The sequence below is a fragment of the Prionailurus bengalensis genome, chromosome X (genome assembly GCF_016509475.1).
Source record: "Prionailurus bengalensis isolate Pbe53 chromosome X, Fcat_Pben_1.1_paternal_pri, whole genome shotgun sequence".
Taxonomy (NCBI): domain Eukaryota; kingdom Metazoa; phylum Chordata; class Mammalia; order Carnivora; family Felidae; genus Prionailurus; species Prionailurus bengalensis.
In genome coordinates this window covers 67,330,179-67,353,766 of record NC_057361.1, presented here as the reverse complement: position 1 = coordinate 67,353,766, position 23,588 = coordinate 67,330,179, and the positions used below count along the sequence as shown (strand labels likewise).

The 23,588-nt window shown below is 36.1% G+C and overlaps 1 protein-coding gene and 2 non-coding genes across 3 annotated transcripts; all 3 read left to right on the top strand.

The window, feature by feature from the left end:
- The first annotated feature begins 16,386 nt into the window (after positions 1-16,386).
- LOC122478074 lies at positions 16,387-16,489 on the top strand. Its single transcript, XR_006295840.1, has one exon. It is a non-coding gene; the product is annotated as a U6 spliceosomal RNA (small nuclear RNA).
- Positions 16,490-16,967: 478 nt separating this feature from the next.
- Positions 16,968-17,121, top strand: LOC122478118. Its single transcript, XR_006295869.1, has one exon. It is a non-coding gene; the product is annotated as a small nucleolar RNA SNORA62/SNORA6 family (small nucleolar RNA).
- A 2,229-nt stretch (positions 17,122-19,350) lies between these two features.
- Positions 19,351-22,941, top strand: LOC122477716 (SH3 domain-binding glutamic acid-rich-like protein 3). The gene is made up of 3 exons (XM_043571034.1): positions 19,351-19,492; positions 22,207-22,374; positions 22,777-22,941. Exons 1-3 carry the CDS (start codon positions 19,445-19,447, stop codon positions 22,840-22,842), a joined length of 282 nt encoding a protein of 93 aa, XP_043426969.1. The 5' UTR covers positions 19,351-19,444; the 3' UTR covers positions 22,843-22,941.
- Positions 22,942-23,588: the final 647 nt, after the last annotated feature.

Sequence of the window (23,588 nt, the reverse complement as noted above, 5' to 3'; positions counted from 1 at the left end):
GCTTGCCTTCCCATCTTTACCTTATTTTTCCTTCCTTTCCCTTTTGTTCATCTGTTTTGTTTCTTAAATTCCACATATGAGTGAAATCATATGATATTTGTCTTTCTCTGACTTATTCTGCTTAGCATAGTACACTCTAGTTCCATCCACGTTGGCACAAATGGCAAGATTTCATTATTTTTGATCACTGAGTAATGTTCCATTATAGATATAGATATAGATATAGATATAGATATAGATATAGATAGATATAGATATCACATTTTCTTTACCCATTCATCAGTCTATGGGTCTATGGAAATTTGGGCTCTTTCCATAACTTGGTTATTGTTGATAGTGCTTCTATAAACATTGAGGTACTTGTGACCCTTCAAATCAGCATTTTTATATCCTTTGGATAAATACATAGTAGTGCAATTGTTGGGTCATAGGGTGGCTCTATTTTTAATTTTTTGAGGAAACTCCATACTGTTTTCCGAGTGGCTTCACCAGTTTTCATTCCCACCAATAGTGCAAAAAAGTGTTCCCCTTTCTCCACCTCCTTGCCAACATCTTTTGTTTCCTGTGTTAATTTTAGTCATTCTGACAGGTGTGAGATAGTATCTCATTGTGGTTTTGATCTGTTTTTCCCTTATGATGAACATCTTTTCATGTGTCTCTTAGGCACATAAGCATTTTGATGACATACAGGAAAGAAAAATTTGAACTCTGAGAGTATAATTAAATGCATTTCTAATTTTTATACCAAATTTGTGACTTTTTGTATACTGTGTAGTCTTAAAATTATTTGTACCTGTATCTTCTTAATAAAATATTAATACATATCACTATATCCAAAAAATATTTCACACCAATAATGTTGCCCAAAATTTAATTCACTTCATAAAAATGCAATTTGAGGTAAGATGATGGCATAGTAACAGAACCCTAGGCTTGTCTTATCCATGGAACATAACTAGATGACTCAAATCATTCTGAATACTCAAGAAATAGATCTGAGGGCTGACAGAAAAAATGCCACAACTAGAGGGAGAGAAGGGGCCATATCGTGGAAGGTAGGAAGTGCATAAAGTTTGGGTGGTCTTTGCTGGGATAGAACCCTGTGGGTGCTGCCTTGTTCCTGGAAAGAAGGCAAAGAAGCAGCCCAGAGGCAGACAGTGCTAACTGAAGAATGCCTAAAGCTCACAGGGGAAATTGTTTATTCTTCTTGGAATGCATCTTTGAGAGGTACCCTTCACAAAATGCCTCTCCTAAAACAGAAGAGCCAGTGGGCAGCATTTCCCTCCCCAACCCCTGGGCATACCCATAGAGTCACCTGTTAAGGGCAGCTAGCCCAGACCCTGGCTGCCTTGCCTGTTTGTTCCAAGTCCCATAAATGTGCACTCTTACACAACTGCCTTTCTGAGTCAAAAATAAATCACTCCCAGTATAGTGAGACCTTCCCCCAGAAGAGTAGTGCAGGAGCCCACCACAGCAAAATCTTAAATTTTGGGGTTTTAAAAGCCAGCAACCTTGACTGGGATAGAGCCCAAAGTGCACTGCACAGCTCCTGGTAGGCAAACAACCTGGAGACAGCATGAAAACAGTGATCTTAAAGATGCCTAAGACTCACTGGGAGAGATAATTCACTCTTCTCAGAGTGATTTCCTGAGAGCCACAAGTATAGAGACCCATCTGTGGGGTCAAAGGAGCTGGCTGGCACCATTTCTGTCCCCCACCCTTCAACATAAACCAGCTTCAGTAAACTGCACAATACCAGCACTTGTTGCCTAATCTGGTTACACAAAGTCCCATACACTTGTGCTCTGCTTAAATTGCCTTTCTTGGGCAAAGGTGTGCAAGTCCCAGCACAGTGGGTCCCTTCCCCCAGAAGACCAACAGAAACCTTTTCACACACCACATTTCCCAACAATAAAGTTTTTAAAAGGCTTCTGTTCTAGTGGAAGTAGCATCAGCTATCATTTAGAAAGCAGAACAGGGCACACCTAGTTAAACTACCCACACTCTGGCTAAGGTCCAAACACTGCCCACTGCAGGCAAGGAGAGCCTCTCCCAATAACTGGCCTGAAGGATAAAGCAGTCAAAACACAGCACGAAGCAACACCAGAAAAACTCTCTGAAGTGCCAGGCCCTGGACACTATATGACCCCTTCTTCATAAAGCCATTATTCTCAGGAGCAGAAAATGTAACAGACCTCTCTAACAAAGAGAAGACTGAGACTTAGACAAAATTCCAAGGTGGAGGAATTCATTCCAAAAGAAAGAGTAAGAAAAGGTCACAGATCTAATAGAAACAGATAAAAGCATTTGATAAAATATGCTTGATGCCAAATTTAAAGCAACAATCATATGAAAACACAATGGGCTTGAAAAAAAGAATAGAAGATGTTAAGGAGGTCCTTACTGCAGAGGCAAAAGAGTTATAAAACAGGCAGAAATAAAAAATGCAATAACTGAGATTCAAAATGAACCCGATGTAATGAACATTAGAAGAATCAGAGGAATGAATAAGTGATATGGAAAATAGAATTATGGAAAACAATGAAGCAGAACAAAGAGAAAAAAGAAAAATTTGTATCATAAGTGTAGTTTTCAGGAACTCAGGAATGCCATCAAACATAACACTCATAGGAGACCCAGAAGAAGAGAGAGTAAAGGAGGCAGAAAGTTTATTTGAGGAAATAATACCTGAAATTTTCACTAATCTGGGGAAGGAAACAGACATCAAAATCCAGGAAGCACAGAGAACTGTCATCAAAATCAACAAAAGCAGGCCAATACCAAGACATATTCTAGTTAAATTTGCAAAATATAATGATAAAGAAAAATTTATGAAAGGGGAAAGAAAAAAGAAGTCTCTAAATTATACATGAAGTCCAACAAGGTGAGCAACTGATCTCTCCACAGAAATATGGTATGCCAGATGGGACTGACATGATATATTCAAAGTGCTGAATGGGAAAAATCTGCAGCTAAGAGTATTCTATTCAGCAAGGCAGTCATTCAGAATAGAAGGAAAGATAAAGACTTTCCCAGACAAGCGAAAACTAAAGGAGTTCATGACCATTAAACCAGCCCTGCAAGAAATATTAAAGGTGACTCTTTGAGTGGGGAGAAAAGACCAAAAGTGACAAAGACTAGAAAAGAACAGAGATAATCTGAAGAAACACCAACTATACAGGTAATACAATGGCACTAAATTCATATCTATCAATTATTACTCCAAATATAACTGGATGAAATGTTCTAATCAAAAGACATAGGGTATCAGAATGGATTAAAAAAAAACACAGGACTCATCTATATGCTGCATACAAGACACTCATTTGAGACCTAAAGACACATGCAGATCAAAAGTGAGAGGATAGAGAACCATTTATCATGCTAACGGACATCAAAAGAAAGTGGGAGTAACCATACTTGTATGAGAAAAAACAGATTTTTTTTTGTTTATTTATTTTTGAGAGAGAGAGCAAGCAGGAGCAGGGAATGGGTAGAGACAGAGGGAGACAGAGAATCCAAAGCAAGTTTCATGCTGTCAGCGCAAAGCCCAACATGGGGTTCAAACCCGCAAACTGTTAGATGATGACCTGAGCTAAAGTAAGACACTCAACTGACTGAGCCACCCAGGTGCCCTAGGAAAACCAGATTTTTAACCAAAGACTGTACCAAAACATGAGGAATGGCACTATGTCATAATTAAGGGGTCTATCCAAAAGAAGATCTGACAAATGTAAATATTTATGTCCTCAACTTGAGAGCACCCAAATATATAAATCAATTAATCACAAACATAAAGAAACTCATTGATAATAAAAAAATAACAGTAGGAAACCTTAACACCCCAATTACAACAATGGACAGACCATGTAAGCAGAAAGTCAACAAGGAAACAACGGCTTTGGATGACACAGTGGACCAGATGGACTTAACATATATATTCAGTACATTTCAACCTAAAGCAGCAGAATACACATTCTTTTCAAGGGCACATGGAACATTCTCCCGAATAGATCACATACTGGGTCACAAATCAGGCCTAAACAAGTACAAAAATATTGAGATCATACCATGCATATTTACCAACCACAACACTATGAAACTTGAATTCAACCACAAGAAAAATTTGGTAAGACCACCATAACATGGAGGTGATAGAACACCTTACTAAAAATGAATGGGCCAACCAGTAAATCAAACAAGAAATTAACAAATACATGAAAGAAAAATGAAAATTAAAACATGACAGTCCAAAACTACGGGAAGCAACAAAAGTGGTGGTAAGAGGAAAGTATATAGCAATACAGGTCTACATAAGGAAGCAAAAAAAATCTCAAATAAACAACTGAACCTTATATTTAAGGGAGCTAGAAAAAAGAACAATAGATTAAGGCTAAAGCCAGCAGATAAAGGGAAATAATAAGGATTAGAGCAGGAATAAATTATATAGAAATTAAAAAATATAGTATAACAGGCCAATTAAATCAAGAGCTGGTTCTCTGAAAAATTAGTAAAATTGATAACCCCTTAGCCATACTTATCAAAAAGAAAAGAGAAAGGACCCAAATAAGTAAAATCATAAATGAGGATAAATACCAATATCACAGAAATATAATTATAAGAGAATATTATGAAAAAATATGTGCCAAATAATTGGACAACCTGGAAGAAATGGGTAAATTCCTAGAAACCTAAACTACCACAACTGAAACAGGAAAAATAGAAAATTTGAACAGATTGATAACCACCAAAAATACTGAGTCAGTAATCAAAAATCTCCCAACAAACAAAAGTTCAGGGCCAGATGGCTTCATAGGGGAATTCTACCAAGCATTTTAAGAAGAGTTAATACTTATTGTTCTCAAACTATTCCGTAAAATAGGGAAGGAAAACGTTCAAATTCATTCCATTAGGCCAGCATTACCCTGATTCCAAAACCAGGACAAAGAGTTCTATAAAAAAGAGAAGAACAGGCCAATATCTCTGAACACGCATGCAAAAATTCTCAACAAAATACTAACAAATCAAAATTAACAGTACATTAAAAGAATCATTTACCATTATTGAATAGGATTTATTCCTGGACTGCAAGTGTAGTTCAATATTCACAAATCAATGTGATACACCACATTAATAAAATAAAGGATAAGAACCATATGATCCTTTTAATAGCTGTAGAAAAAGCATTTCACAACGTTCAACATCCAGTCATGATAAAACCCTCAAAAAAGCAATGTTAGACAGGACATACCTCAACATCATATAGGCCATATACAAAAAACCCACAGCTACTATCATCCTCAAAGGGGAAAAAGAGAGCTTTTCCTCCTCTGAGGAACAAGACAGGGATGTCCAGTCTCATCGCTATTATCTAACATAACACCGGAAGTCCTAGCCTCAGCAATCAGACAACACAAAGAAATAAAAGGCATTCAAATCAGCAAAGAAGTCAAACTTTCATTATTTGCAGATGACATGACACTCTATAGAGAAAACCAAAAAGTCTCCACCATAAAATTGCTAGAACAGATACATGTATTTCCTGAAGTTGCAGGGTCCAAAATCAATGTAAAGAAATCTGTTGCATTTCTGTACACCAATAATGAAGCAACATAAAGAGATATCAAAGAATCAATCCCATTTACAACTTCTCCTAAAACCATGAGATACCTAGGAATAAAGTAGGAAATGAGATACCTGACTGACTTATTTCGCTTAGCATTATACACTCTACTTCCATTCACGTGTTGCAAATGGCAAGATTTCTTTATTTTTGACTGCCAAGTAGTATTCCATTGTGTACATATATCACTTATTCTTTATCCATTCATCAGTCAATGAACATTGGGCTCTTTTTGCTATTGTTAATAGCACTGCTATAAGCCTTGGAGTGCATGTGCCCCTTCAAAAAAGCATTTTTGTATCTTTGGATAAATACCCAGTAGTGCAATTGCTGGGTCATGGGGTAGTTCATTTTTAATTTTTTGAGGAACCTCCACACTGTTTTCCAGAGTGCATGCACCAGTTTGCATTCTGACCAACAGTGCAAAAGGGTTCCCCTTTCTCCACATCCTTGACAACATCTGTTGTTTCCTGAGTTGTTAATTTTAGCCATTTAAAAAAATTTAATGTTTATTTTTGAGAAAGAGACAGAGAGAAACAGAGTGCAAGTGGGGGAAGGGAAGAGAGAGGGAGACAAAGAATCTCACACAGGCTTCAGGCTCAAAACTATCATGAAAGAGCCCCACAAGAGGCTTGAACTCACAACCTGTGAGAATATGACCTGAGCCAAAGTTGGACGCTTAACCAACTGAACCACCCAGGTACCCTAATTTTAGCAAATCTGACAGGTGTGAGGTAATATGTCATTGTGGTTTTGATCTGTATTTCCTTTATGATGAGTGGTGTTGAGCATCTTTTCATTTGTCTGTTAGCCACATAAGTATTTTGATGACATACAGGAGGGAAAAAATTGAACTCTGGGAGTATAATTAAATGCATTTATAATTTTGAATACTAGGAAAATTAGTGACTTTTTTATGCTATGTACTCTTAACACTATTGGGATTTCATAGTGTTTTTTGCTTTTATTTCCCTTGCCTCCAGAGACATGTCTAGTAAGAAGTTGCTATGGTTGAGGACAAAGAGATTGTTGTGCTTTCTCCACTAGGATTTTGATGGTTTCCTGTTTCACATTTAGGTCTTTTCATCCATTTTGAAATTCTTTTTCTGTATGGTGAAAGGAAGTAGTCTAGTTTCATTCTGTATGTCCCTATGCAGTTTTCTGAGCACCATTTGTTCAAGTGACTGTCTTTTTTTCCATTAGATATTCTTTCCTGCTTTGTTGAGGATTAGTTGACTATACATTTGTGAGTCCATTCTCTATTCTGTTCCATTGATCTATGTGTCTGTTTTTGTTCCAGTACCATACTGTCTTGATGATTACAGCTTTGTAATAAAGCTTAAAGTCCAGAATTGTGATGGCTCCAGCATAGATTTTCTTTTTCAACATCACTTGGACTATTCAGGGTCTTTTCTGGTTCCATACAAATTTTAGAATTGTTTCTTCTAGCTCTCTGGAGAATGCTGGTGCTGTTTTAATATGGATTGCATTGAATGTGTAGGATTCCTTGGGTAGTATAGACACTTTAACAATATTTGTTCTTCCAATCCATGAGCATGAATGTTTTTCCATTTCTTTGTGTCTTCTTCAATTTCCTTCATAAACTTTCTATACTTTTCAGCATACAGATCTTTTATGTATTTGCTTGGGTTTATTCCTAAGCATGTTATGGATTTTGGTGCAATTTTAAATGGGATCAATTCCTTGGTTTTCTTTCTGCTGCTTCATTATTGGTGTATAGAAATGCAACCAATTTCTGTACATTGATTTTATATCCTGTGACTTTGCTAAATTCACATATTGTAGCATTTTTTGGTGGAGTCTTTTGGGTTTTCAATGAGAAGTGTCATGTCATCTGCAAAGAGTAAATGTTTGACTTCTTTGCCAATCAATATGCTTTTTATTTTGCTTTTTTGTCTGTTTGCTGTTGTCTGTTTACTGAGGCTAGGACTTCCAGTTCTATGTTGAACAACAGTGGTGATATTGGACATCCCTGTCATGTTAATGACCTCATAGGGAAAGCTTTCAGTTTTCCCCCATTTAGAGTGATAGTAGCTGTGGGAATTTGATGTATGGCTTTTATGATGTTGAGGTATGTTCCTTCTATCCCTACTTTCTTGAGGGTTTTTATCAATAAAGGATGCTGTATTGTCAAATTCTTTTCTGCATCTATTGAAAGGATTATATGGTTCTTACCCTTTCTTTTATTTATGTGGTGTATCAAATTGATTGATTTGCAAATATTGAACCACTCCTGCAGTCCAGGAATAATTCCCACTAAAAATTGGTGAATAATTCTTTCAATGTACTGTTGAATTCGATTTGCTAGTATCTTGAGAATTTTTTCATTCAGCTTCATCAGGATATTGGCCTGTAATTCTCCTTTTTAGTGGGTCTTTGGTTTTAGAATAAAGGTAATGCTGGCTTCTTAGAATGAGTTTGGAAGCTTTTCTTTCATTTCTATTTTTTGGAGTAGTTTGAGAAGAGTAGGTATTAACTCTACTTTAAATGTCTGGTAGAAATCCTCCGGGAATCCATCTGACTCTTATTTGTTTGGAGATTTTTGATAACTGATTCAACTTATTTGCTGGGTATGGGCTTGTTCAAATTTTCTATTTATTCCTGTTATGGTTTTGGTACTGTGTGAGTAGAGTGTCTAGGAATTTGTCCATTTCTTCCAGATTGTCTGGTTTGTTGGCATATAATTTTTCCCAGTATTCTCTTATAATTGTTTGTATTTCTGGGTCATTGCTTGTGATCTCTTTCATTCGTGATTTTATTTATTTGTGTTTCTTTTCTTTTTGATAATTCTGGCTAGGGGATTATCAATTTTGTTTATTCTTTCAAAACAAAACCCACAGCTTTTAGTTTCATTAGTCTGTTCAACCATATTTTTGTTTCTATATCATTGATTTCTGTTCTAATCTTTATTATTATCCTTCTTCTGCTGGTTTTTGGCTTTATTTGCTTCTCCTTTATCTATCTTCTTTAGGTGTGAGGTTAGGTTGTGTATTTGGGGCCTTTCTTTCTTCAAGAGATAGGCCTGAATTGCAAAGTATTTTTCCTCTTAGGACTGCCTTTCTTACATCCCAAAGTGTTTGGACCGTTGAATTTTCATTTTCATTTGCCTCCACGTATTTTTAAAATTACTTCTTTAATTTCCTGGTTGCTCTTTACCCCTGTACCATCATCAACAGAGCTCCTCCTTGTTTGAAGTGTTGGAGTGTTTGGACCTTTAACTAAGTGTTCTTTGATTTGTTTGTTGAATTAAGCCTGGAAAAAAAGGAGAGTGAAACCCTGATCCCAAAAAGAGAAAAGGAAAGGAAAGAAGGAATAATGAACATAGAATAAAAAACTATAAGGTTGATTCCAAAGAAGAAGGGGAAAAAGGCGGGGGGAAGCAGAAGAAAAGGGAAAAAAAAGAAGACAAAGGAAAAGAATAAAAAATCCTGATCCAAAGAGAGAGAGAGAGAGAAGGAAATGAAAAAAAAAAAAAGATAAGAAACTATGAGCCTCATTCCAAAATAAAAAAAGAATGAGGACGAAAATAATAAAAGAGTTATGTTTTGGTGCCTACGAGGTGCTGACTCTGTTGGTCTAGAGGAAAGGCCAGGTATTTTGGCTCAGAGTCAGTCTTGCCCCAGTAAATACGCAGTTGCCAGGCTTGGAAGGGCAAGGTTTAGTGTAAGTGGGTTACACCTCCATTGGTGGCTACTGTATTGCTCTCTGAAGTCCCACCATTTTGGTGTTGGCAGGGGGAATGACGCCACCCCAGTCTCTTGCCTTCACCAGGGATCAAACCCTTGCTGTTCAGGCAGGCAACTCTCATTGAATACCTAAGGCAGTCAAGTTGCTCTGGGTCTTTTCTTTGCCTATGCTTTTTCTTTGGTGTGTTGCTGGGTTGAAAATCCAAAGTCTTAAAGGACCTGGCATGGTGTGTATACACCTCCTCTGGAGTACAGCCTCACCAAACTGATGATGAAAGGCCTTTGGCTGGCACCTGCAGGGACTTTTGTCCTTGGGGATGCAATAAGCCCTCTTCCAAAAGTACCCCAGGAAAGGGACTGTTCTCTTTCAGTGCACCCCAGAGATCTCTGCACCACGCTATGCACTCCAGGGCCAGCTCCCTCCTCCCCAGCAGTGTCCACCACAGCTCTTCTCCAGAGAAAGTCGCATACTTCCAAAACCTCAGAGTTTGAGCAACAAAGGCTGTTTGCAAAAAGTACTGGGACACTCAGTACTTCTCACTTACCAGTCTGTGGTCCAGAGAGGTTTTCTTTTTGTGCTAATTCAATGATGCACTATCTCTCTCTTTCTCTCCCTTTTGTCTTGCCACAGAAAGTTTTCCCTCCCCTCTGTGGCTCTGCCATTTTTCTCTTCCTCAGTTCACTTCCATCCACCTGGAACCTGCCAAGCTGTCTCCCTCCAACTGTGGAGATCCTTCTGCCACCCCACAGATTGATTTCCTGGGTGTTCCAAGTAGTCTGACCTCAATACATCTGTGTTTGAGGGATGAGAAAAGCCCAGGGTCCCCCTACTTCTCCACCATCTTAACTCTTCCCTCTAGTCTAGTTTCTTAAGTCAGTCCAGCCAACCTACAGTTGGTTTCTATTGTAGATGTGATATAAGTTCCTTAATTCTGTGGCTTAAAATTTTGTTAGGAGTGCATAATTTATAATTGTTTCCATAGGGAACATTACAAAGACTACATGTTGCTAAAGAATTTAGAAGAATTTCCCAAGGTTTTGATGCCTCTATATTCTACTCTTGAAAGTTTTGAAGGCTAATTTGAGTTACATTATTCCATATCAAATTGGAAGTCATACGATAGGTTATAGAGTAGGATTTTAGTGAGATTTCTTCCAAAAATTGTTTATAGAGTTCATATATCTTTTTTTTCCTTATAACTACTAAGCATAGAATTAGAGAGGGGTTGTTTATAAAACACTATACTTATTTTCTTGAATTTTATCTCCATTCAATAGTTTTGAGGTAAGTAGTTTCTCAAGAGTCTCAATGATAGGAGAATGACTCAATGGTATTATCTAGTGAGGGTAAAAGGGGACCATTAAAAGCATCATCTCATATGTGTTCCACAAAGCAACCCAAATCATACATGTTCCTCACATGGTTTCCTCCAATCTGTAAGTCAAGATAATTATGGCACATACTTGTATATGACCAAGATCAGTATAAACTTAGCTGTCTTTCATCCTGTTTTACTGTCTTTGGAATGGGCAATGCAACAAAATTTTCCTTTTTTTTTTTTTAACTTTTTTCTAATGTTTATTTATTATTGAGACAGAGAGAGACAGAGCATGAGAAGGGGAGGGGCAGAGAGAGGGAGACACAGAATCGCAGGTTCCAGGCTCTGAGCTGTCAGCGCAGAGCCCAATGTGGGGCTCGAACTCATGGACTGTAAGATCATGACCTGAGCTGAAGTCGGACCCTCAACCGACTGAGCCACCCAGGTGCCCCTGCAACAACATTTTCTAAAAGGGATGCTTTTTTTTCATTTTGCTACAGTTATCTCATTCACAGATTTTATTTTATTTGTATCATTTCTCTGTTTTGCTAAACTTTCTTTTACAACGTTATCTTAATTTTCCTTTTAATCAGGGGGAAATGAACTGTCTTCTATATCTATACATTGCTTTTTCCACATTTTCCCCATCATTTAAAATCTTCTTACATGTAAGTGGTTTGCAAGATTTTGTATAATTTTGTTTTTTATAAAGGAATTCAATTAGGAAGACTTCTACAAGCATTTTATTAGAAAAAAAATTCTAAACAGAAGAGTGTGGTACATTCCTGTAATGTAAAAGAACTCATTCAGGCAGTGTACATTGCCTGAATGTAAAAATGAACACTTGTCTCCTACATGAAACACAAGTAATTTATGGAGGCAGTGTTGCTCAAAGAATAGACAATAGCACCATGAATAAGGAGACTTGAGTCTGCATTAACTTTTCTTTCTCTTTCTTTCTTTCTTTCTTTCTTTTTTCTTTCTTTTGAAATATAATTAAGATACAATGTTATATTAGTTTCAGGTGTACAATACAATGATTCAACAATTCTATACATGACTCAGTGCTCATCAAGATAAGCCATTAACATTTTAAAATCAGGTAATTTATTTACCATTCCTGGATTTCAATTTTCCTATCAATTAAATAGTGAAAATATATTCCTTTCCCTTATTCACAGCATTATTGCCAAGATAATATTATATGGTATATATGAAAGTGTTTTAAAAAGTACAAACTTATACAAAAGTATAATTATTTTAATGTATGTATTAAACTGTAATAAATTATTTATTTAAAAGTTTTTGGTTAAAGTGCCTAATCCTTTCTCCATCTATAAATATTGTACATTGTTTTGTACTGTTCTTAATTAATATCATTTGAGTCACATTGAAAAAAAATACTACACCTCAGAATTTGTACAAGAGATGGATATTTATACATACTTTGGCCTCATGAAAACTTTCTGAATAGAACTATAAATGTAGCCACTTTTTCATTAATAGAAATAGCTTTGTCAAATTCATGACATATTTTTTCATTTTTTTTAACTTTTTTTAAAATTACAGTTAGTTAAGTGCGCCTGGATGATGCAGTCAGTTAAGCATCTAACTTCAGCTCAGGTCATAATCTCATGGTTTGTGGGTTCAAGCCCCGTGTCAGGCTATGTGCTGATGACTCGGGGCCTGAATCCTGCTTCAGATTCTGTGTCTCCCTCTCTCTCTGCCCCTCCTCCACTCACTCTCTCTCTCTCAGAAATAAACATTAAAAAAATAAAAAGTATAAATTCCAGTTAGTTAACATAGAGTGTAATGTTATTTTTAGGTGTACAATATAGTGATTTAGTGTTTCCATACAACACTTGGTGCTCATCACAAGTGCCCTCCTTAATCCCCATCACCTATTTAACCCATCTTCCAACCCAACTCAGTTTGTTCTCTATAGTCAAGAGTCTGTTTCTTGGTTTGCCTCTCTCTCTCTTCTTTTGTCCGTTTGTTCATTCATTTTTTTACATTCCACATATGAGAGAAATCATGTAGCATTTTACTTTCTCTGACTGACTTATTGCACTAGCATAATACTCTCTTAGCTCCATCTATGTCATTGCAAATGGCATGATTTAATTCTTTTTTATGGCTGAGTAATATTCCATTGTGTGTGTGTGTGTGTGTGTGTGTGTGTGTGTGTACCACATCTTCTTTATTAATCTATTGATGGACACTTGGGCTGCTCCCATGATTTGACTATGGTAGATAATGCTCCTATAAGCATTGTGGTGCATGCATCCCTTTGAGTTAGCATTTTTGTATTCTTTTGGTAAATACCTAGTAGTTGAATTGCTGGATTATATGGTAGTTCTATTTATAACATGTTGAGAAATTTCCATTCTCTTTTCCAGAGTGGCTGCACCACTTTGCACTCCCCCCAACAATGCAAGAGTGTTCCCTTTCTCCACATCCTCACTAACAGCTGTTTCTTGTGTTGTTGATTTGAGTCATTCTAGCAGGTGTAAGGTGGTATCTCATTGTAGGCTAATTTGAATTTCCCTGATCAGTAAATTGTGCATCTTTTTAAAAAATTTTTATTTATTTTTGAGACAGAGAGAGAGCGAGAATGAGAGCATGAGTGGGGGAGGGGCAGAGAGAGAGGAAGATACAGAATCTGAAGCAGGCTCCAGGCTCCAAGCTGTCAGCACAGAGCCCGGTGCGGGGCTTGAACTCACAAACCATGAGATCATGACTTGAGCTGAAGTTGGAAACTTAACCAACTGAGCCACCCAGGGGCCCCAAATTGAGCATCTTTTTATGTATCAGCTATCTGTTTGTCTTCTTTGGAAAAATGTTTATTCATGTATTCTTCCCATTTTTAAATTAGATCACTCATTTTTAGGTTGTTCAGTTTCATATGTGCTTTATATACTTTGGATACTAACCCTTGATCAGATATGTCATTACAAAAACCCTCTCCCATTCAGTAGATTGCCTTTTAGTTTTGGTGATTTAGTTTGGTGATTTGCTTTGCAGAAGTTGTGTTTGTTTGTTTGTTTATTTTGTTTGTTTATGTAATCCCAATAGTTTATTTTCAATTTTGTTTCCCTTAACTTGGGAGACATATCTAAAAATAAGTTGCTACAACTGATGTCAAGGAGTTTACTGCCTATGTTCTTCTCTTCTAGAATTTTTATGGTTTTCTGTTTTGCATTTAAATCTTTCATCCATTTGAATTATTTTCTGTGTATTGTGTCAGAAAGCGGTCCAGTTTCATTCTTTTGCATGTAGCTGTCCACTTTTCCCAACATCATATGTAGAAGAGACTGTCTTTTTTCTATTGCATATTCATTCCTGCTTTTTTGAAGATTAATTGGGCATATAGATGTGGGCTTTTTTTCCTGGGTTTTCTATTCTGTTCCATTGATCTATGTGTTTATTTTTGTGCCCTGTACCATACTGTTTTCATCACTGCACCGTTGTAATATAACTTGAAGTCCAGAATTGTGATGCCTCCAGCTTTGCTTTTCATTTTCAAAATTGCTTTGGTTATTTCGGGGTCTTTTGTGGTTCCATACAAATTTTAGGATTGTTTGTTCTAGCTCTGTGAAAAATGCTGGTGCTATTTTGACAAGGATCACATTAATGTGTAGATTGCTTTGAATAGTATAAACATTTTAACAGTATTCTTTCAATCCATGAACTTGGAATGTCTTTCCATTTCTTTGAGTCTTCTTCAGTTTATTTCACCAGCGTTTTACAGCTTTTAGAGCAGAGTTCTTTCACATATTTGGTTAGGTTTATTCCTAGGTAACTTATGGTTTCTGGTGCAATTGTAAATGGTATCAATTCCTTGATTTCTCTTTCTGCTGCTTCATTATTGGTGTATAGAAATGCAACAGATTTCTGTGCATTGGCTTTGTATCCTGTGAATTCACTGGATATATATCAGTTCTAGCAATTTTTTGGTGGAATCTTTTGGGTTTTCAATCTAAGATATCATGTCATCTGTGAAGAGTGAATGTTTGACTTCTTCCTTGCCAATTTGGATGCCTTTTATTATGTTTTGTTGTCTGATTTCTGTGGCTAGAGCTTCCAGTACTATGCTAAATAACAGTGGTGAGAGTGGACATCCTGTCTTATTCTTGACCACAGAGGAAAAGGTCTCAGTTTTTTTTTCCCCTTGAGGATGATATTAGCTATGGGTTTTCCATATATGGCCTTTATGATGTTGAGGTATGTTCTCTCTACCCCTACTTTGTTAAGGGTTTTTATCATGAATGGATGTTGTACGTTGTAAAATGTTTTTTTTTTTGCATCTTTTGAAAGGATCATATGGTGGTTCTTATTGTTTTTTTTCTTATTAAAGTGATGTATCACATCGATTGATTTGTGAATATTGAGCCCCCCCTTGCAACTCAGGGATAAATCCCCCTTGGTCATGGTGAATGATCTTTTTAATGTATTGTTGAATTCATTTCACTAGAATTTTGTAGAGAATTTTTGCATCTGTGTTCATCAAGGATATTGGCCTTTATTTCTTTTTTTTTAGTTGTGTCTTTATCCTGTTTTGATATGAGGATAATGGCCTCACAGAATGAATTTGGAAGTTTTACTTCCTTTTCTTTTTCTTGGAATAGTTTAGAAAGAACAGATATTATTTCTTCTTAATTACCTACTATCCAGTAATTGCATTACTAGCTATTTACCCAAAGACTGTAAAAATACTATTTCAGTGGGATACATGCATCCTGATGTTTATAGCAGCATTATCTACAATAGCCACTTTATGGAAATAGCCCAAATATCCACTAGCTGATGAATGGATAAAGAAGATGTGTTATATATAATATAAACTTATATATTATATTATATTATATTATATTATATTATATTATATATATAACAGTGCTGTTACACACACACACAGACACACACACACACTGGAATATTACAGAACCATACAAAATAATTAAATCTTGCCTTTTGGAATGACATGGATGGAGCTAGAGAGTATTATGCTGAGTGAAATAAGTCAGTCAAACACCATGATTTCATTCATATATGGAATTTAAGAAGCAAAATGAATAAGCAAAGGGACCAAAAAAAAAAAGAGAAAGAGGCAAACCAAGAAACAGATTCTTAATTATAGAGAACAAAATGAGGGTTACCAGAATGGAGGTGCATGGGAGGATGTGTAAAATGGGTGATGATTAAGGCGTGTACTTGTTGTGATGAGCACTGATGAATCACTACATTGTACACCGGAACCTAACATTACACTTTATGTTAACTAACTGGAATTCAAATAAAACTTAAAAATACAGAAGCTCTTATTTGAATTTTACAAAGGAAACAAAGACAGAAAAAGTTTATATACTTGTTGAATTTCACAAACATAGTAAATGGTAGAACTAGTATTTGCACCAAGCAATTGGATTTAGAATCCACTTACTTAATCAGTACACCATATTGCCTTTATCTGTACTAACGGAATGGAAGTTGCAGAACAACATATACAATATGATTCCATCATGTATATGTGCCAGGCATTTTTCTAATACTTCACATACACTAAGTAGTATAACCCTCATAATATCTCTATAAAACATATTATAATTTCCATTTCACCCATGAGAAAATGGAGGCACAAAGAAGTTATATAGGATGCACTATATTACACAGTTGTAAGTGGTAGAGTCTGGGATTGAACCCAAGAAGCCTCACTTCAAAGCCTGTGTAATAGTGCTCACTTTAGCAGTGCATATACTAAAGTCAAAACAAAACAGAGAACATTAGCATGGCCTTTGTGCAAGGATGACACGAAAATTGATGAAGCACTCCATATTTTTTAAAAAGTAGACTGTGGGGGCGCCTGGGTGGCGCAGTCGGTTAAGCCTCCGACTTCAGCCGGGTCACGATCTCGCGGTCCGTGAGTTCGAGCCCCGTGTCAGGCTCTGGGCTGATGGCTCGGAGCCTGGAGCCTGTTTCCGATTCTGTGTCTCCCTCTCTCTCTGCCCCTCCCCCGTTCATGCTCTGTCTCTCTCTGTCCCAAAAATAAATAAACGTTGAAAAAAAATTAAAAAAAAAAAAAAGTAGACTGTGTACTTAACTTTCATGTTATAAGTGACCTTTATGCCTTATAACTTAATAAATGTCATCATGTTTGTGAAAAATATACAAATCAAACTGTTAATAGTGGTTTCCTCTGGGAGGAGGATTTTAAAGAGAAGGTGATAGTGTAATTTTAATTTTTACTCTCTATATTTCTATGTGGTTTGACTTATAAAATGTGCATGAATTCATGTATTATTTGTATGATCAATAAGTCATGCACATTGTTAGAGCTTGGAGTTGAGGCCACTGGCTAGCTGATGAACTCAGAATTACAGGTAGTATGCTACATGAGGGGCAAGTCTTTTGGTAACATCACAAGGGTCTTTGCGCCAATGAGTGGACTTTGATAGTAATTCTTGCTACAAGTAAAGAATAAGTAATTAAATACATAAATAGTCACATATATAAAAGGACAAGAAAAAGTATACTAATTTCCTTAGAATATATTTTTTCCAGTCCCACAAGTTTCTGTCCCATTCTTGAGAATGATTTGAACTCAGATACAAACTGCCCAAGTAGACAGGGAAGCATAAACAAACATCTACATAGATGATACCACTGCTATCACAAAGAAATATCAAAAGAAAATGGAGATCTCATATTGTTCCTAACCTAGACTCCTTCATTGGTTATATCCATCTCCTTTGCCTCTCTCTCTTATATCCAAATTCTAGCAGTCCCCTGTCCTAAATATCTTTCCTTTTCACTATTGTCATTTTATTTTTGTATTGCTGCAAGTGCTTCCAGTCTTTCCCCCTTTCAAGTCCACTTGATATTCTAGATTGATCCACCTTTCACACAAAGAGCTAAATGCTTCAGAGATGTCTAATCATCCATGGATTAATAATAGATATAATTTATTGAGTGATTCATAAGTGAAAGATGCCCTTAGGCAACATCTCCAACTTATTTAATCTTCACAGTAAATTTGCAAGTTAAGATTTTCCACATTTTTATAAAAGAAGAAACAGCCTTGAAAAGACTATACGTCAAAATCTAACATGAAACCTGAAGGCCTCTGTGCTTTCCTATTTATTTCCTCAGTTTCTATTCCTCCACTTGCTCCCAAAGCTCCAATTACCACATTGCTTCATGACTGTTCCTTCTACCCAAAACTTCTTTATTATTATAATTTATTGGCATACTACACATCATTCAGGTTTCAGTTTAGCTCTCACTTCTTCAGGGACACCTGCCTTGACCCACCTAGCCTGATTTAGATTTCTGTACATTGCATTTATCTCACTTTAAAAGTTATCACTCTGTGAGTAACTTGAAGGTAAATGCTTCCTCTTATTCATATTGATATGCTTGTTCCCAAACATCACGCAAGCAGTCAGATACTTACCAATAACAATTATTATAGGGGCACTTGGGTGGTTCAGGCGGTTAAGCATCCATCTTTCGCTCAGGTCATGATCTCACAGTTCCTGAGTTAGAGCCCCATGTCAGGGGCGCTGACAGCTCAGAGCCTGAAGCCTGCTTCAGATTCTTTGTCTCCCTCTTTCTCTGCCCCTCCCCTGCTTGCACTCTGTCTCTCTCTCTCTCAAAAAAAACATTATTTTTTTAAATAATAATTATAATTTTCTAAACTAACGACATGTCAGACCACGTGCCAAACACTTTTACATACTCAGTTCATTTAATCCTGATAATGATGCTGTCATGTAGGTGTCACTATTCACATTTATACACTAACGATTGAGAAATTGACATTCAGAAGGAAGTAATTTGCCCAAGATCTATAGTTATCAAGTGGCAGAACCATGGAATCCAAATTTGCTTAACAGAAAAACTGGTGCTAAAATTCTTTAGTTCTTTAGTGTCAATTTCCATTGCTCAATTTTGGCAAACCAAAGAAATTCTGCAAACATTATCACTATCTTCAACTACTTGAAAATAAAGGCTAGAATAATGAGCTACGAATGTATTGAAGAAGTAGACATTAAAGCACGAAGTCATTGTTTTATACCAGGTGTAGGGAGGAAGTGCTAGGAGAGTTAGCGACTATTGAACCCACTATTACATAAACCAAAAGATCAAATCATAGGAAAGCTTGCTGTCTTCAGGAAGGGAGGAACATGGGAGTGGGAAAGTAGTCACCTCCCCAAGCTAAGAAAAAAAGCATCAAAGGTTGCTATGGTGGTCCCGTCCCTTCCTGTCCAAGTAAGCATTGGCGCCACTTGCTCTGTCACTACAAATTTAGGGAATACAAGTTTTAATATATCTCTTTATTTGCTATAACATTGTATTTTGATCATTTTCTCCCTCAGGTGTCTCAGCCCTTCATTTGCGGCTGTGGTTGCCAGACAAAACAGCTCATGTTTACCACCATCCCTAAGCAGGGAGTGGGAGAATGAGTAGCAGGAATACAGAGTCCACTAATTCTTCCATCCAGTCCTCCCCTGTGCCTCCCAGGCCAATGAGGGGAGAAAAGAGGCCTTAACAGAAGTTTATCACCCCAGAGTTCATGCCCTCTCCCCCAGGCTGGCAGTCACGATGCTCCAGTGTTCCTGCGTCACAAGGGCACTACTTTCCCAGCCAATCCAGAGTGTACAGGCCAACGGCTCTTAGCAACAGTCTGAGAAAAGGCACAGCCAGGTTTTGGGACTTCTGTTAGCTCAGCCTTAGGCGGTAATGAAGTGACTGACTCTGGGTTATTTCTGCAAAGTAGCCTTTAAGTGGAAACGATGAGCTCCATTAAAGTCTATTACACCAGCGTGTCAGGGTCTAGAGAGGTGAGTGGAAAGAAAAGAGCCTTAGCCGGCAAAAAAGACTAGAGTGAAGACATTCTAGTTGGGGACTTCAGGATTGTGCTAGGGCATTACCATCTCCTTCTTGTCTTTCATTCTTCAGCTCCTTCCTCTCTAGGTTTTCAGGAATGGGAGGTGCAGTGGACAACAGAGAATGTGGTTATTGCCCTCACCCTGGTTGTGCTCTAAGAACTGACTGCTTTGGGAGGTTTCTGGGTCCTGAGTTCAGCCAACTTTATTATTTACAGTAATTTTGCATATGTTTCAAATGGAAGAGATAAAGAACCTTTTTCTTTAGGATGTTTAGGATGGGAGATGGAAGAGCTAAAGAACACTGTTTAGGATAGGAGAGGGAAAATGCCAGTGAGTGAATGGCCATAATCCTCAGAGAAGATTGGATAACCTCAAAAAGACAAACTTAATTTCTAAAAAGAATATGTATTTGCATAGATCAGACATGTCTTAGGTTACAGTTTAGATGAACTATTTTGACCATGTTGTAGGAAATATTGTAGAACGGTGGTTTCAAACAACAATATATTGTGAGCCACATGTGTAATTTTAAATTTTCTAGTAATGACTTAAAACAAGAGATGAGATTGATTTTAATATATTTTATTTAACACAAAGTTTACAAAATGTTATTGCAACATATAACCAATATTTAAAAAGAGATGTTATGTATTTCCATATTAAGTCCTCAAAATCCAGTATGTATTTTGTACTTACAGAACATTTCATTTTGGACTAGGCACACTTCAAGTTCTCAATAGTCACATGTGGCTGGCTAATGGTTATCACAGCTCAGCTATACAAGGAATGTTATATGTCTAAGAACCTCATTCTGCAAAGTTTTTGGAAAAGCATGAAAACTGAAGAATTTAGAATGTATTATAAATGGCTAACAAACATTCATCACACTCCTTCGGTGTGTTAGGCACCATGATAGATGCAAGGAGCAATGAGATTTTATCTCAGCCTAGAAATAGTGCAATGCTTCTGCATAAAGCCTTAACAACTAAGGATTTCACCTGGGTACTAAGAAACAACAATAACAAGAAGCAGTTTTAAAACGAAAATCATGGACCTTTTGACTATTTTTAACATTGTAATTTATGTTATTGGATATGGTATTAAGATTCTATAAGAGGGAATGATTTGAAATCATTAAGGACCATAATGGATGCAGCAGAATATTCACCCAACTGTTGGTCTGTGTCTCTCAAACTGTAACATAAAAATCATCCGGAGGGCTTGTTAAAACATTCCTGAGAACCATTCCCAAATTCTATAGTTTTGGGGTGGGATAAGGCTGATGACGCTGGTCTTATAAATCACACTCAGATTAGCACTAGTCTAACAACTGTTTTCATAATGTGGTTCCTCTAAAAAGAGTTTTGAAAAAAACACTATAAAAATGTGACTTAAGTCACATGAATCATGCTTTTGCAAATTTGAAGACTAATGAGCCTCAGAAAGTAGAAATGTTGCATGATGGAATTTCAGAAACTTCTCCACTATCAGTTGGAAATAGACAAGGTTTTCTAAGCCTGACTGGATTATATTTTTAAGTCATCAAACAAAAAACCTTCTGCCATGCACTTTCACAGAAGTCATAATTGAATAAACTGGGGTTTGTACTTGTCAAATTGATTTTACATATGTTTTCTTATTCTAGCATCACAGATTTTATGTGGCAAAATTGCCCAAGATTGTCATGTGAAAATGTAGAAAACTCAAATTTTAAGATTTATGTTACAGTTATTAACAAAAAATGTACTTATAAACTATTTAATTTTTTTATATTTTATATTTGAGAGAGACAGACAGAGCATGAGCGGGGGGGGGAGGGGGTGCAGAGAGAGAGGGAGACACAGAATCTGAAGCAGGGTCCAGGATATGAGCTGTCAGCACAGAGCCCGACATGGGGCTTGAACTCATGAACCGCAAAATCATGACCTGAGCCGAAGTCAAACGCTTAGCCAACTGAGCCACCCAGGTGCCCCTACACTATGTTTAAAAGATAACCAATTATTACAATTATACTTTGGCAGTAGTGTTTCGGGGGAAAAGACAATGGGGGTGGATATACAGCCTTTTATAACAGATAACAGATATGTAAAGTTCATATAGGAGGACATAGCAAGAACTGACCACTTTTATTCACTCACAGTTTTTGTAAATCTTAATCCTCTGATTTATTTTCTCATTGTGTAGATTTTATCTCCTCACTTAGGCATAGTCTCCAATTATTGTTAAGAACATGCAGTTTGTTCTTTTAAATGTAAAAACCTGGTATCCTATTCATTTCCTACACAGGACTACCATAGATATTAGCATAAATTAATGCAGTGATGAGCTGAAATGTGTGCTTCAACTGTTAGCAGAATGTTCATACCATTTCATATGAAGTTTGAAATCAATATGGTAAATATTTATACCCCATTAGACATTTTTAACTCCCACTGACACCTTACTGTATTTCTTCATATACATATTAAACATATATACTATATATGTGTGTATGTGTATGTGTTTATCACAATAAAATTACCTAATTTTGCTGCTCAAAAAAATCACACCATTAAAATCTATTACCCTACCATAGCATAATGGATAGGGAAAATAAAAATAAAACATAAAACATTGGGGCCAGTTGATTAACATCTTTCCATCTCTTTATATCTTTGTCTATCTAGGTGAAGCAGAGACAGGAAGAAGTTACCAGAATTTTAGATACTTACAAAATAAAATATGAATTAATAGATATTTCTGTGAGTTTGAAAATACTTCAGGAAATGAGGACTAAAGTTTCTACCCCTAGGGCTCTGCCACCTCAGATATTCAATGGCCAAGAATATTGTGGGGTAAGAGTAAATTTCCATTTTTATTTTATTTTCATTTCGTATTTTAAGATTATATAAATGGGGAAACAATACATTTATGGACTGTGAGGGTGAGGTTTTTTCATTTACATAATAACTTAATTGTGTTCCTGAAGATAAGGCAATGTGTACTTCATTATGAAAAATACCATAAAAGGAAAGTATATCATGCTGCTTGTTTGGAGATACACAGTATTTTTCACCATACGTTATAGGATGAAATAACTGATACCTTGGGGAAATTCTTTTAACTAACTTAGCTGGTAGACATTTGCAAAGGCCCAGGCAAGATAATTAGCAAACTGACCTTGACACTTGAATTTAATTGTTTCATAAGTGAAATTATCAGCATTGATGTTACAAGTTAATTTTAATTCCTTTTAGGATTTTGAAATGTTTCACAAGGCAAAGGAGAACAAAGAGATTCTGAAATTCCTGAAGATGGAATGAATGTGCAGTGATGATACAAAATATGTTTACCAAGGTAGATCTGCATATACTTCCATATACATTGGTTACTTTTAATTAAAAAAAAATATGAGAGCTTCATAAGGTTAATTGATATCTAGATTCATTTGCAATCACTAACATGGGGCTTTTACAATTTCAATTTTGCTTTACAATCATTTCTTTGTTACATAGTGAACATTTTACAAAGATGTGTAAAAAACATTGTTAAACATTTATCAAGATCAAACTTCTCTTTATTTGACTGTACAAATGAGTTTAATACCTTTTTCCTTTTGCAAACTGATTAATTCATAATATAATTTTAGCAAAGTTATATATTTGATATTTGGTGTATGTGGTTTTATGCAGAAAAAAATATGTCTTTCAGTGGATACATACCAAACTGTGATAAATGTGGCATTGGATGTAACAGGGGATCAAATGTGTGTAGTTCACATGAAATAATGAATAGTAACTAGAAAATAGTGTCAAATATATTAACTAAGATTCATAAGCATCACGAGAGTATAAAATATACTATACTTTTCATACAAATAGAAATACAAATTTTCTGTTTTAAATTATACTGCTTTAATTGAAGAAATTCATACTAAATTAACTGTTGAAACACATGTGAACACAATTTAAAACTGACAGTAAAATTGTAAAAAATACACTTCAGTTTTGCAAAGAAAGTTTTAAAGGAATATATTCATTACCATAAAAACAAAAAGGTTTTCCTAGAA

Coding starts and splice junctions, on each gene's coding strand:
- LOC122477716 (XM_043571034.1), top strand. CDS start 19,445: ATGAGCTCCATTAAAGTCTATTACACCAGCGTGTCAGGGTCTAGAGAG. Junction 19,493..22,206: donor GCGTGTCAGGGTCTAGAGAG/GTGAGTGGAAAG, acceptor TTGTCTATCTAG/GTGAAGCAGAGACAGGAAGA. Junction 22,375..22,776: donor ATGGCCAAGAATATTGTGGG/GTAAGAGTAAAT, acceptor AATTCCTTTTAG/GATTTTGAAATGTTTCACAA.